Genomic DNA, 14571 nt, shown 5'->3' with positions numbered 1-14571 from the left:
GGTGCTTGCCTACGGAGCTGTGAGGGGAACGGCACCTCAGTACCTCCAGGCTCTGATCAGGCCCTACACCCAAACAAGGGCACTGCGTTCATCCACCTCTGGCCTGCTCGCCTCCCTACCACTGAGGAAGTACAGTTCCCGCTCAGCCCAGTCAAAACTGTTCGCTGCTCTGGCCTACCAATGGTGGAACAAACTCCCTCAGGACGCCAGGACAGCGGAGTCAATCACCACCTTCCGGAGACACCTGAAACCCCACCTCTTTAAGGAACACCTAGGATAGGATAAGTAATCCTTCTCACCCCCCCCTTTAAGATTTAGATGCACTATTGTAAAGTGACTGTTCTACTGGATGTCATAAGGTGAATGCACCAATTTGTAAGTCGCTCTGGATAAGAGCGTCTGCTAAATGACTTAAATGTAATGTAAATGTTTTAGGCTGGGTTTCTGCTGTTTGGGGTTTTAGGCTGTGTTTCTGCTGTTTGGGGTTTTAGGCTGGGTTTCTGCTGTTTGGGGTTTTAGGCTGGGTTTCTGCTGTTTGGGGTTTTAGGCTGGGTTTCTGCTGTTTGGGGTTTTAGGCTGGGTTTCTGCTGTTTGGGGTTTTAGGCTGGGTTTCTGCTGTTTGGGGTTTTAGGCTGTGTTTCTGCTGTTTGGGGTTTTAGGCTGGGTTTCTGCTGTTTGGGGTTTTAGGCTGGGTTTCTGCTCTTTGGGGTTTTCTGGGTTTCTGTTTGGGGTTTTAGGCTGGGTTTCTGCTCTTTGGGGTTTTTGGGGCTCTTTGGGATTTTAGGCTGGGTTTCTGCTGTTTGGGATTTTAGGCTGGGTTTCTTGGGGATTTTAGGCTGGGTTTCTGCTGTTTGGGGTTTTAGGCTGGGTTTCTGCTCTTTGGGGTTTTAGGCTGGGTTTCTGCTCTTTGGGATTTTAGGCTGGGTTTCTGCTGTTTGGGATTTTAGGCTGGGTTTCTGCTGTTTGGGGTTTTGGGCTGGGTTTCTGCTGTTTGGGGTTTTAGGCTGTGTTTCTGCTGTTTGGGGTTTTAGGCTGGGTTTCTGCTGTTTGGGATTTTAGGCTGCGTTTCTGCTGTTTGGGATTTTAGGCTGGGTTTCTGATCTTTAGGTTTTAGGCTGGGTTTCTGCTGTTTGTGGTTTTAGGCTGGGTTTCTGCTGTTTGGGGTTTTAGGGTGTGTTTCTGCTGTTTAGGTTTTCGGTTGGGTTTCCTTATGGCACTTCGTGACATTGGCTGATGTAAAAAGCGCTTTACAAATACATTTGGTTGATTGATTGTTTGGTACAGAGAATGTAGCAGGAATCATTTGATTGACTCGATCAATATGGTATACATTGAATAAATGAATACTTAGCATTTCATGTCAAGTTGAGTACATAACACTGGGCTTGTATGTCAAGTTATCACAATGGAGGTTTGATCCTGTGGATACTGCATAGCCTTGTGAAGGTTGAGGATGGACTGACGTAGTCATGATTAGTATCCATTTCATATTTTGCAAGCTTGTTTAAAGGGGCAATATGTGTGTACATGTATATCTTTTTTGGTATATATTAATAATATACAGTCATATATTCTGGAAGAATATAACTATTAAATGACTAACTAGTACCCCATCATAACTCAAACTATAAACTTGTTTTATAAGCTTATTTTTTGTAAACCATCTAATTGTAAAAAACAACAACAACTGTATAGCCTCAAAACATGTTTTTAACTATAATGTTGATATCATGGATGGTCAGTCCTTGCATCCGTAGCTCTGTCTATGAATTTGAGTGGTTACATTTCTCCATCCCTCAGAAATGTGTCAAAACAGTGGCGAGATGGTAACTTTGCTGTTTTTTGAAATGCAGTTTGCCCCTTTTAAATATTTGGGAGTTTAATGAGTAATACTATTTAGAGGTGTTATGAAAGTGTGGATAATTATACACTTTATAAAGGGAAATGAAGCAAATGTAGAGGTTGATTTATATTTCCTTATTTGGATTGTGTTGGAGGATTAAAAGCTATTAACATGTGGAGATGACAAGGAAATTAGAACAGTGAGGTAATTGAAAATAATTTGGATGCAGTGGAATGTGAAAAAAGATTATTATTTTCAATTTTATGGCTTTGGCTCTGTATGGGGAGTTGTTCTGTTCTGTTTTTGATCAATGAGAAGATGCTTCTGTGAAGTTATTAACTACTAGATGACCTTTGTGTATATTAGTTGCAGCAGTTTGCCTCAGTTGTGCCAATCAGTCCTTTGCTTGTACTTAATTGGAAATGTATTCCTTATCATTCAACATTCAAGTGAATTTAGTGATTTGTTTTAATCTGAACATTGCGTCAAAAATGAATCCATCTTGGATATATCACCCCATCAGTTAACTGGGAATATTTTCCAGTAATGTTCAAGCCTAAACACACTAATGTAACCTACAGCTATTTGTTCTGTCTATAGAATAACATACATTGTATTGGATAATAGACATTCTATAGAATCACATACATTCTATTGGATAACATACATTCTATTGGATAACATACAGTACATTCTATAGAATAACAGACATTCTATTGGATAACATACAGTACAATCCATCTTGGATATATCACCCCATCAGTTAACTGGGAATATTTTCCAGTAATGTTCAAGCCTAAACACACTAATGTAACCTACAGCTATTTGTTCTGTCTATAGAATAACATACATTGTATTGGATAATAGACATTCTATAGAATCACATACATTCTATTGGATAACATACATTCTATTGGATAACATACAGTACATTCTATAGAATAACAGACATTCTATTGGATAACATACAGTACATTCTATAGAATAACAGACATTCTATAGAATAACAGACATTCTATAGAATAACATACATTCTATTGGATAACATACATTCTATTGGATAACATACAGTACATTCTATAGAATAACAGACATTCTATTGGATAACATACAGTACATTCTATAGAATAACATACATTATATAGAATAACAGACATTCTATTGGATAACATACATTCTATTGGATAACATACATTCTATTGGATAACATACAGTACATTCTATAGAATAACATACATTATATAGAATAACAGACATTCTATTGGATAACATACATTATATTGGATAACATACAGTACATTCTATAGAATAACAGACATTCTATTGGATAACATACAGTACATTCTATAGAATAACAGACATTCTATTGGATAACATACAGTACATTCTATAGAATAACATACATTATATAGAATAACAGACATTCTATTGGATAACATACATTATATTGGATAACATACAGTACATTCTATAGAATAACAGACATTATATTGGATAACATACAGTACATTCTATAGAATAACAGACATTCTATAGAATAACAGACATTCTATAGAATAACATACATTCTATTGGATAACATACATTCTATTGGATAACATACAGTACATTCTATAGAATAACATACATTCTATTGGATAACATACAGTACATTCTATAGAATAACAGACATTCTATTGGATAACATACAGTACAATCCATCTTGGATATATCACCCCATCAGTTAACTGGGAATATTTTCCAGTAATGTTCAAGACTAAACACACTAATGTAACCTACAGCTATTTGTTCTGTCTATAGAATAACATACATTGTATTGGATAATAGACATTCTATAGAATCACATACATTCTATTGGATAACATACATTCTATTGGATAACATACAGTACATTCTATAGAATAACAGACATCCTATTGGATAACATACAGTACATTCTATAGAATAACAGACATTCTATAGAATAACATACATTCTATTGGATAACATACAGTACATTCTATAGAATAACATACATTCTATTGGATAACATACATTCTATTGGATAACATACAGTACATTCTATAGAATAACAGACATTCTATTGGATAACATACAGTACATTCTCTAGAATAACAGACATTCTATAGAATAACAGACATTCTATAGAATAACATACATTCTATTGGATAACATACATTCTATTGGATAACATACAGTACATTCTATTGAATAACAGACATTCTATTGGATAACATACAGTACATTCTATAGAATAACATACATTATATAGAATAACAGACATTCTATTGGATAACATACATTCTATTGGATAACATACATTCTATTGGATAACATACATTCTATTGGATAACATACATTCTATAGAATAACATACATTCTATAGAATAACAGACATTGTATTGGATAACATACATTCTATAGAATAACAGACATTCTATAGAATAACAGACATTCTATAGAATAACAGGCCTTCTATAAAATAACATACATTCTATTGGATAACATACATTCTATTGGAGAACAGACATTGTATTGGATAACATACATTCTATTGAATAACAGACATTCTATTGAATAACAGACATTCTATAGAATAACAGACATTCTATAGAATAACAGACATTCTATAGAATAACAGGCATTCTATAGAATAACATACATTCTATTGGATAACATACATTCTATTGGAGAACAGACATTGTATTGGATAACATACATTCTATTGAATAACAGACATTCTATAGAATAACAGACATTCTATAGAATAACAGACATTCTATAGAATAACAGGCATTCTATAGAATAACATACATTCTATTGGAGAACAGACATTCTATTGGAGAACAGACATTCTATTGGAGAACAGACATTGTATTGGATAACATACATTCTATTGAATAACAGACATTCTATAGAATAACAGACATTCTATAGAATAACAGACATGCTTTGCCTTGGAGGAGTTAGAGCTTCATTAACACAACAGTTATTGGTGAAGCATTTAAAGAGTTGCATTGTGAATCCCAAATGGCACCCTATTCAAATCAAATCAAATCAAATCAAATTGTATTTGTCACATACACATGGTTAGCAGATATTAATGCGAGTGTAGCGAAATGCCTGTGCTTCTAGTTCCGACAATGCAGTAATAACCAACAAGTAATCTAACTAACAATTCCAAAACTACTGTCTTATACACAGTGTAAGGGGATAAAGAATATGAACATAAGGATATATGAATGAGTGATGGTACAGAGCAGCATACAGTAGATGGTATTGAGTACAGTATATACATATGAGATGAGTGTGTAAACAAAGTGGAATAGTTAAAGTGGCTAGTGATACATGTATTACATACGGATGCAGTCGATGATATAGTGTACAGTATATACATATGCATATGAGATTAATAATGTAGGGTAAGTAACATGACCAGGTGGCGAATCGCATCTCTGCATGTCTGGTAGACATATCAGTGTGGATGACGGATCACCACCTCAAGCTGAACCTCGGCAAGACGGAGCTGCTCTTCCTCCCGGGGAAGGACTGCCCGTTCCATGATCTTGCCATCACGGTTGACAACTCCATTGTGTCCTCCTCCCAGAGCGCTAAGAACCTTGGCGTGATCCTGGACAACACCCTGTCGTTCTCAACCAACATCAAGGCGGTGGCCCGTTCCTGTAGGTTCATGCTCTACAACATCCGCAGAGTACGACCCTGCCTCACACAGGAAGCGGAGCAGGTCCTAATCCAGGCACTTGTCATCTCCCGTCTGGATTACTGCAACTCGCTGTTGGCTGGGCTCCCTGCCTGTGCCATTAAACCCCTTCAACTCATCCAGAACGCCGCAGCCCGTCTGGTGTTCAACCTTCCCAAGTTCTCTCACGTCACCCCACTCCTCCGTTCTCTCCACTGGCTTCCAGTTGAAGCTCGCATCCGCTACAAGACCATGGTGCTTGCCTACGGAGCTGTGAGGGGAACGGCACCTCAGTACCTCCAGGCTCTGATCAGGCCCTACACCCAAACAAGGGCAGTGCGTTCATCCACCTCTGGCCTGCTCGCCTCCCTACCACTGAGGAAGTACAGCTCCCGCTCAGCCCAGTCAAAACTGTTCGCTGCTCTGGCCCCCCAATGGTGGAACAAACTCCCTCACGACGCCAGGACAGCGGAGTCAATCACCACCTTCCGGAGACACCTGAAACCCCACCTCTTTAAGGAATACCTAGGATAGGATAAGTAATCCCTCTCACCCCCCCCCTTTAAGATTTAGATGCACTATTGTAAAGTGACTGTTCCACTGGATGTCATAAGGTGAATGCACCAATTTGTAAGTCGCTCTGGATAAGAGCGTCTGCTAAATGACTTAAATGTAAATGTAAATGTAACATTATATAAGGTAGCATTGTTTAAAGTGTCTAGTGATATATTTACATCATTTCCCATCAATTCCCATTATTAAAGTGGCTGGAGTTGAGTCAGTGTCAGTGTGTTGGCAGCAGCCACTCAATGTTAGTGGTGGCTGTTTAACAGTCTGATGGCCTTGAGATAGAAGCTGTTTTTCAGACTCTCGGTCCCAGCTTTGATGCACCTGTACTGACCTCGCCTTCTGGATGATAGCGGGGTGAACAGGCAGTGGCTCGGGTGGTTGATGTCCTTGATGATCTTTATGGCCTTCCTGTAACATTGGGTGGTGTAGGTGTCCTGGAGGGCAGGGAGTTTGCCCCGGGTGATGCGTTGTGCAGACTTCACTACCCTCTGGAGAGCCTTACGGTTGAGGGCGGAGCAGTTGCCGTACCAGGCGATGATACAGCCCGCCAGGATGCTCTCGATTGTGCATCTGTAGAAGTTTGTGAGTGCTTTTGGTGACAAGCCAAATTTCTTCAGCCTCCTGAGGTTGAAGAGGCGCTACTGCGCCTTCTTCACGATGCTGTCTGTGTGAGTGGACCAATTCAATTTGTCTGTGATGTGTATGCCGAGGAACTTAAAACTTGCTACCCTCTCCACTACTGTTCCATCGATGTGGATAGGGGGGTGTTCCCTCTGCTGTTTCCTGAAGTCCACAATCATTACATTTACATTTAAGTCATTTAGCAGACGCTCTTATCCAGAGCGACTTAGTTTTGTTGACGTTGAGTGTGAGGTTATTTTCCTGACACCACACTCCGAGGGCCCTCACCTCCTCCCTGTAGGCCGTCTCGTCGTTGTTGGTAATCAAGCCTACCACTGTTGTGTCGTCCGCAAACTTCATGATTGAGTTGGAGGCGTGCGCGGCCACGCAGTCGTGGGTGAACAGGGAGTACAGGAAAGGGCTCAGAACGCACCCTTGTGGGCCCCAGCGTTGAGGATCAGCGGGGAGGAGATGTTGTTGCCTACCCTACCCACCTGGGGGCGGCCCGTCAGGAAGTCCAGTACCCAGTTGCACAGGGCGGGGTCGAGACCCAGGGTCTCGAGCTTGATGACGAGCTTGGAGGGTACTATGGTGTTGAATGCCGAGCTGTAGTCGATGAACAGCATTCTCACATAGGTATTCCTCTTGTCCAGATGGGTTAGGGCAGTGTGCAGTGTGGTTGAGATTGCATCGTCTGTGGACCTATTTGGGTGGTAAGCAAATTGGAGTGGGTCTAGGGTGTCAGGTAGGGTGGAGGTGATATGGTCCTTGACTAGTCTCTCAAAGCACTTCATGATGACGGAAGTGAGTGCTACGGGGCGGTAGTCGTTTAGCTCAGTTACCTTAGCTTTCTTGGGAACAGGAACAATGGTGGCCCTCTTGAAGCATGTGGGAACAGCAGACTGGTATAGGGATTGATTGAATATGTCCGTAAACACACCGGCCAGCTGGTCTGCGCATGCTCTGAGGGCGCGGCTGGGGATGCCGTCTGGGCCTGCAGCCTTGCGAGGGTTAACACGTTTAAATGTCTTACTCACCTTGGCTGCAGTGAAGGAGAGACCGCATGTTTCCGTTGCAGGCCGTGTCAGTGGCACTGTATTGTCCTCAAAGCGGGCAAAAAAGTTATTTAGTCTGCCTGGGAGCAAGACATCCTGGTCCGTGACTGGGCTGGATTTCTTCTTGCAGTCCGTGATTGACTGTAGACCCTGCCACATGCCTCTTGTGTCTGAGCCGTTGAATTGAGATTCTACTTTGTCTCTGTACTGACGCTTAGCTTGTTTGATAGCCTTGCGGAGGGAATAGCTGCACTGTTTGTATTCGGTCATGTTACCAGACACCTTGCCCTAATTAAAAGCAGTGGTTCGCGCTTTCAGTTTCACACGAATGCTGCCATCAATCCACGGTTTCTGGTTAGGGAATGATTTAATCGTTGCTATGGGAACGACATCTTCAATGCATGTTCTAATGAACTCGCACACCAAATCAGCGTATTCGTCAATATTGTTATCTAACGCAATACGAAACATGTCCCAGTCCACGTGATGGAAGCAGTCTTGGAGTGTGGAGTCAGCTTGGTCGGACCAGCGTTGAACAGACCTCAGCGTGGGAGCCTCTTGTTTTAGTTTCTGTCTGTGGGCAGGGATCAACAAAATGGAGTCGTGGTCAGCTTTTCCGAAAGGGGGGCGGGGCAGGGCCTTATATGCGTCACGGAAGTTAGAGTAACAATGATCCAAGGTTTTACCACCCCTGGTTGCGCAATCGATATGCTGATAAAATTTAGGGAGTCTTGTTTTCAGATTGGCTTTGTTAAAATCCCCAGCTACAATGAATGCAGCCTCCGGATAAATGTTTTCCAGTTTGCAAAGAGTTAAATAAAGTTTGTTCAGAGCCATCGATGTGTCTGCTTGGGGGGGGATATATACGGCTGTGATTATAATCGAAGAGAATTCTCTTGGAAGATAATGCGGTCTACATTTGATTGTGAGGAATTCTAAATCAGGTGAACAGAAGGATTTGAGTTCCTGTATGTTTCCTTCATCACACCATGTCCCGTTAGTCATGAGGCATACGCCCCCGCCACACTTCTTACCAGAGAGATGTTTGTTTCTGTCGGCGCGATGCGTGGAGAAACCCGTTGGCTGAACCGCCCTGGATAGCGTCTTCCCAGTAAGCCATGTTTCCGTAAAGCAGAGAACGTTGCAGTCTCTGATGTCCCTCTGGAATGCCACCCTTGCTCGGATTTCATCAACCTTGTTGTCGAGAGACTGGACATTGGCAAGAAAATACTGGGAAGTGGTGCGCGATGTGCCCTTTTTCGGAGTCTGACCAGAACACCGCCGCGTTTCCCTCTTTTTCGGAGTCGTTTCCTTGGGTCGCTGCATGCGATCCATTCCGTTGTCCTGTTTGTAAGGTAGAACACAGGATCCGCGTCGCAGAAAACATATTCTTGGTCGTACTGATGGTGAGTTGACGCTGATCTTATAATCAGTAGTTCTTCTCGACTGTATGTAATGAAACCTAAGATGACCTGGGGTACTAATGTAAGAAATAACACGTAAAAAAAACAAAAAACTGCATAGTTTCCTAGGAACGCGAAGCGAGGCGGCCATCTCTGTCGGCGCCGGAAATACCAATTCCCAATACAGTGCACTACTTATGCCCAGATCGCTAATGGCACCATAAGTAGTGCACTATAAAAGGAATAGGGTGCCATTTGGGATGTACACCTACAGTTTTTTCAGTGGTGTATCAGTGTGGTTCACACAACCTGAAGTATGTACACATTTTAAACACTGAAATCAATGGGCTATGAAATTCATGCAAAAATTATATTGTAGATGAATCGGTGATGAACAAATGATTGTGTCCGTGCAGACGACAGTCTTTATCTGTACTATGATGGACACACACACACACACACACACACACACACACACACACACACACACACACACACACACACACACACACACACACACACACACACACACACACACACACACACACACACACACACACACACACACACACACACACACACACACACACACACACACACACACACACACACACACAGCAACACAAGGATAGAAACACATAGTTTTGTTTCATGCCAGCTTGGGAATTTGTTATAGTACACACTGTGTGTGTGTGTTTCTAGCTCATCTTGTGTGTGTGTGTCTAGCTCATCTTGTCCTCTCTTCCCTAGAGATTATCTACAACTGGGTTTTCAACGAGTTCCCGTCATTTGTTGCCGAGGACAGCCGGCGGTTTATCTCACAGGTAACGGGCAACCTGTATGTCTCCAAGGTGCAGCCTAGCGACGTGGGCAGCTACATCTGTCTGGTGAAGAACACGGTGACCAACGCCAGGGTCCTCAGCCCGCCCACTCCACTCACACTCAGAACAGATGGTGAGACTCACACCCTTCACACCCCTGTTGTGACTCTCATTAATGTGATGACTGTTATTTATTGAATAATTACCTACTATGTTTAATTGTTACCCGATTAAATAATGTAACAATTATCTCATTAGGAATTTGTGGCACCATGGGAGAAGTTGTTTAACGAGTTACCGTCTCCCGAATTAACTCATGAATTTACACTACCGTTCAAAAGTTTGGGGTCACTCAGAAATGTCCTTGTTTTTGAAAGAAAATCACATTTTTGTCCATTAAAATAACTTCAAATTGATCAGAAATACAGTGTAGACATTGTTAATATTGTGAATGACTGGTGTAGCTGGAAACTGCTAATTATTTTTTATGGAATATCTACATAGGTGTACAGAGGCCCATTATCAGTAACCATCAAACCTGTGTTCCAATGGCAAGTTGTGTTAGTTAATCTAAGTTTATAATTTTAAAAGGCTAATTAATCATTAGCAAACTCTTTTGCAATTATGTTTTCACAGCTGAAAACTGTTTTTTTCTGATTAAAGAAGCAATAAACCTGGCCTTATTTAGACTAGTTGAGTATCTGGAGCATTTACAATTGTGGGTTCGATTACAGGCTCAACATGGCCAGAAACAAATGATTTTCTTCTGAAACTCGCCAGTCTATTCTTGTTCTGAGAAGTTAAGGCTATTCCATGCGAGAACTTGGCAAGAAATTGAGGATCTCGTACAACGCTTTGTACTACTACCTTCACAGAACAGCGCATACTGGCTCTTCCCAGAAAGGTAAGAGGAGTGGGAGGACCTGGTGCACAACTGAACAAACGATCAAGTACATTAGAGTGTCTAGTTTGAGAAACAGATGCATCACAAGTCCTCAACTGGCTGCTTCATTAAATAGTACCCACAAAACACCAGTCTCCACGTCAACATTGAAGAGGCGACTTCGGGATGCTTGGCCCTTCTTCTTCAGATGGCTTTTTCCTTAGTTCTCTGGTCTAAGTCTCTGATTGTCCACAAGAAGTCACAATGTCCTTCTTCTTGGTTGTCTGTTTACTTGGACTCGTTCTGGAAGAGTGGTCTCCTGAGGACGGCTAGTCAGCCGTGTTGATGATCCCCAGAGTGGTGATGAGAGCAGTGTAGGCGACGATGATTCTGAGAGAATAACCGGATGGTCCTACTTAAATTCACCTTCTAAGATACAGTACTTAGAACTGCTACTCAACCGTAACAATGATTGTTAGAGGTTCCTTTGTCTTCTTCAACCCTGTGTTGATTCTCAGGGTCATGGCTAATGTGTACCTCGCCGCAGCTTGTGGTCCGTTTAGTCTGATATGTTCATTCTTAACTCAATCTTTTATACCCTCGGGTAAGAAAGGGGGGGTTTCATCGTGCTGACATACTCTCTTTGCTCCCTGGGCACTGGGTACGAGGCAAAGTTTCTTAATTACAATGATCTCATTAGAGGTCTAATATCACAATCCTATCATCACAAAAACATTCTCTTTTTCCTTGATATTTGCTATGCAACGTATAGGATGTAAACCTGATATACACCGTGTAAAAGCTCTTCAAGTTACAATGTTTTCATTACAAGTTTTAATGAGATCACAAAATACAAATGAACTTTCCATATTCCATCTCTCATCATTCCCAAAATTCAGATGTTGAAATGTATTGTCCCAGTGTTCATTGTTTGATGTTGAAGTTTTGGGCGTTGAAGTTTTGCGCAGCTAAATGGACCATCCTCCCTACTCCCCATGAACCCTCCTCACCCCTCTCCCTGGACCCTCCTCCCCTCTCTCCCTGGACCCTCCTCACCCCTCTCCCTGGACCCTCCTCACCCCTCTCCCTGGACCCTCCTCACCCCTCTCCCTGGACCCTCCTCACCCCTCTCCCTGGACCCTCCTCACCCCTCTCCCTGGACCCTCCTCCCCCTCTCCCTGGACCCTCCTCACCCCTCTCCCTGGACCCTCCTCACCCCTCTCCCTGGACCCTCCTCACCCCTCTCCCTGGACCCTCCTCACCCCTCTCCCTGGACCGTCCTCCCCCTCTCCCTGGACCGTCCTCCCCCTCTCCCTGAACCCTCCTCAACCCTCTCCCTGGACCATCCTCCCCTCTCTCCCTGGACCCTCCTCACCCGTCTCCCTGGACCCTCCTCCCCTCTCTCCATGGACCCTCCTGCCCTCTCTCCCTGGACCCTCCTCACCCCTCTCCCTGGACCCTCCTCACCCCTCTCCCTGGACCCTCCTCACCCCTCTCCCTGGACCGTCCTCCCCCTCTCCCTGGACCCTCCTCAACCCTCTCCCTGGACCATCCTCCCCTCTCTCCCTGGACCCTCCTCACCCGTCTCCCTGGACCCTCCTCCCCTCTCTCCATGGACCCTCCTCCCCTCTCTCCCTGGACCCTCCTCACCCCTCTCCCTGGACCCTCCTCACCCCCTCTCCCTGGATCCTCCTCAACCCTCACCCTGGACCCTCCTCCCCCTCTCCCTGGACCCTCCTCCCCTCTCTCCCTGGACCCTCCTCACCCCTCTCTCTGGACCCTCCTCCCCTCTCTACATGGACCCTCCTCCCCTCTCTCCCTGGACCCTCCTCACCCCTCTCCCTGGACCCTCCTCACCCCTCTCCATGGATCCTCCTCAACCCTCACTCTGGACCCTCCTCCCCCTCTCCCTGGACCCTCCTCCCCTCTCTCCCTGGACCCTCCTCACCCCTCTCTCTGGACCCTCCTCACCCCTCTCCCTGGACCCTCCTCGCCCCTCTCCCTGGACCCTCCTCACCCCTCTCCCTGGACCCTCCTCACCCCTCTCCCTGGACCCTCCTCCCCTCTCTCCCTGGACCCTCCTCACCCCTCTCCCTGGACCCTCCTCACCCCTCTCCCTGGACCCTCCTCACTCCTCTCCCTGGACCCTCCTCACCCCTCTCCCTGGACCGTCCTCACCCCTCTCCCTGGACCGTCCTCCCCCTCTCCCTGGACCCTCCTCAACCCTCTCCCTGGACCATCCTCCCCTCTCTCCCTGGACCCTCCTCACCCGTCTCCCTGGACCCTCCTCCCCTCTCTCCATGGACCCTCCTCCCCTCTCTCCCTGGACCCTCCTCACCCCTCTCCCTGGACCCTTCTCACCCCTCTCCCTGGATCCTCCTCAACCCTCACCCTGGACCCTCCTCCCCCTCTCCCTGGACCCTCCTCCCCTCTCTCCCTGGACCCTCCTCACCCCTCTCTCTGGACCCTCCTCCCCTCTCTACATGGACCCTCCTCCCCTCTCTCCCTGGACCCTCCTCACCCCTCTCCCTGGACCCTCCTCACCCCTCTCCCTGGACCCTCCTCACCCCTCTCCCTGGACCCTCCTCACCCCTCTCCCTGACCCTCCTCACCCCTCTCCCTGACCCTCCTCAACCCTCTCCCTGGACCCTCCTCACCCCTCTCCCTGGACCCTCCTCACCCCTCTCCCTGGACCCTCCTCACCCCTCTCCCTGGACCCTCCTCACCCCTCTCCCTGGACCCTCCTCACCCCTCTCCCTGGACCCTGCTCACCCCTCTCCCTGGACACTCCTCACCCCTCTCCCTGGACCCTCCTCACCCCTCTCCCTGGACCCTCCTCACCCCTCTCCCTGGACCCTCCTCACCCCTCTCCCTGGACCCTCCTCACCCCTCTCCCTGGACCCTCCTCACCCCTCTCCCTGGACCCTGCTCACCCCTCTCCCTGGACACTCCTCACCCCTCTCCCTGGACCCTCCTCACCCCTCTCCCTGGACCCATTTGACCAGATGTTCAGGAGTCTTATGGCTTGGGGAAAGAAGCTGTTTAGAAGCCTCTTAAACCTAGACTTGATGCTCCGGTACCGCTTGCCGTGCAGTAGCAGAGAGAGCGGTCTATGACTAGGGTGGCCTTCCTCTGACACAGCCTGGTATAGAGGTCCTGGATTGCAGGAAGCTATTACCCTCTGTCGTGCCTTGCGGTCGGATGCCGAGCAGTTGCCATACCAGGCAGTGATGCAACCAGTCAGGATGGTGCAGCTGTAGAACCTTTTGAGGATCTGAGGACCCATGCCAAATCCATTCAGTCTCCTGATGTGAAATATGTTTTGTTGTGCCCTCTTCACGACTGTCTTGGTGTGCTTGGACCATGTTAGTTTGTTGGTAATGTGGACACCAAGGAACTTGAAGCTCTCAACCTGCTCCACTGCAGCCCCGTCAATGAGAATGGGGGCGTGCTCAGTCCTCTTTTTCCTGTAGTCCACAATCATCTTCTTAGTCTCGGTCCCATTGTTGTCGGTGATCAGGCCTACCACTTTTGTGTCATCGGCAAATGTAATGACGGTGTTGGAGTCGTACCGGGCCGTGCAGTCATGAGTGAACAGGGAGTACAGGAGGGGACTGAGTATGCACACCTGAGGGGCACCTGTGCTGAGGATCAGTGTGGCGGGTGTGTTGTTAC

The 14571-nt window shown here is 45.7% G+C and overlaps 1 protein-coding gene across 1 annotated transcript in view; it reads left to right on the top strand.

Annotated features, from left to right (window-relative positions):
- Positions 1-14571, top strand: part of LOC124005685 (contactin-5-like) — a 570484-nt gene that overhangs the window by 288458 nt on the left and 267455 nt on the right. Inside the window, exon 7 of the mRNA XM_046315147.1 lies at positions 9943-10146. Coding sequence (XP_046171103.1) covers positions 9943-10146 — 204 coding nt within the window. The remainder of the gene's footprint in view (positions 1-9942; positions 10147-14571) is intronic.

The sequence above is a fragment of the Oncorhynchus gorbuscha genome, linkage group LG19 (assembly GCF_021184085.1).
Source record: "Oncorhynchus gorbuscha isolate QuinsamMale2020 ecotype Even-year linkage group LG19, OgorEven_v1.0, whole genome shotgun sequence".
NCBI classification, from domain to species: domain Eukaryota; kingdom Metazoa; phylum Chordata; class Actinopteri; order Salmoniformes; family Salmonidae; genus Oncorhynchus; species Oncorhynchus gorbuscha.
This window is presented reverse-complemented; position numbering and strand designations above follow the sequence as displayed.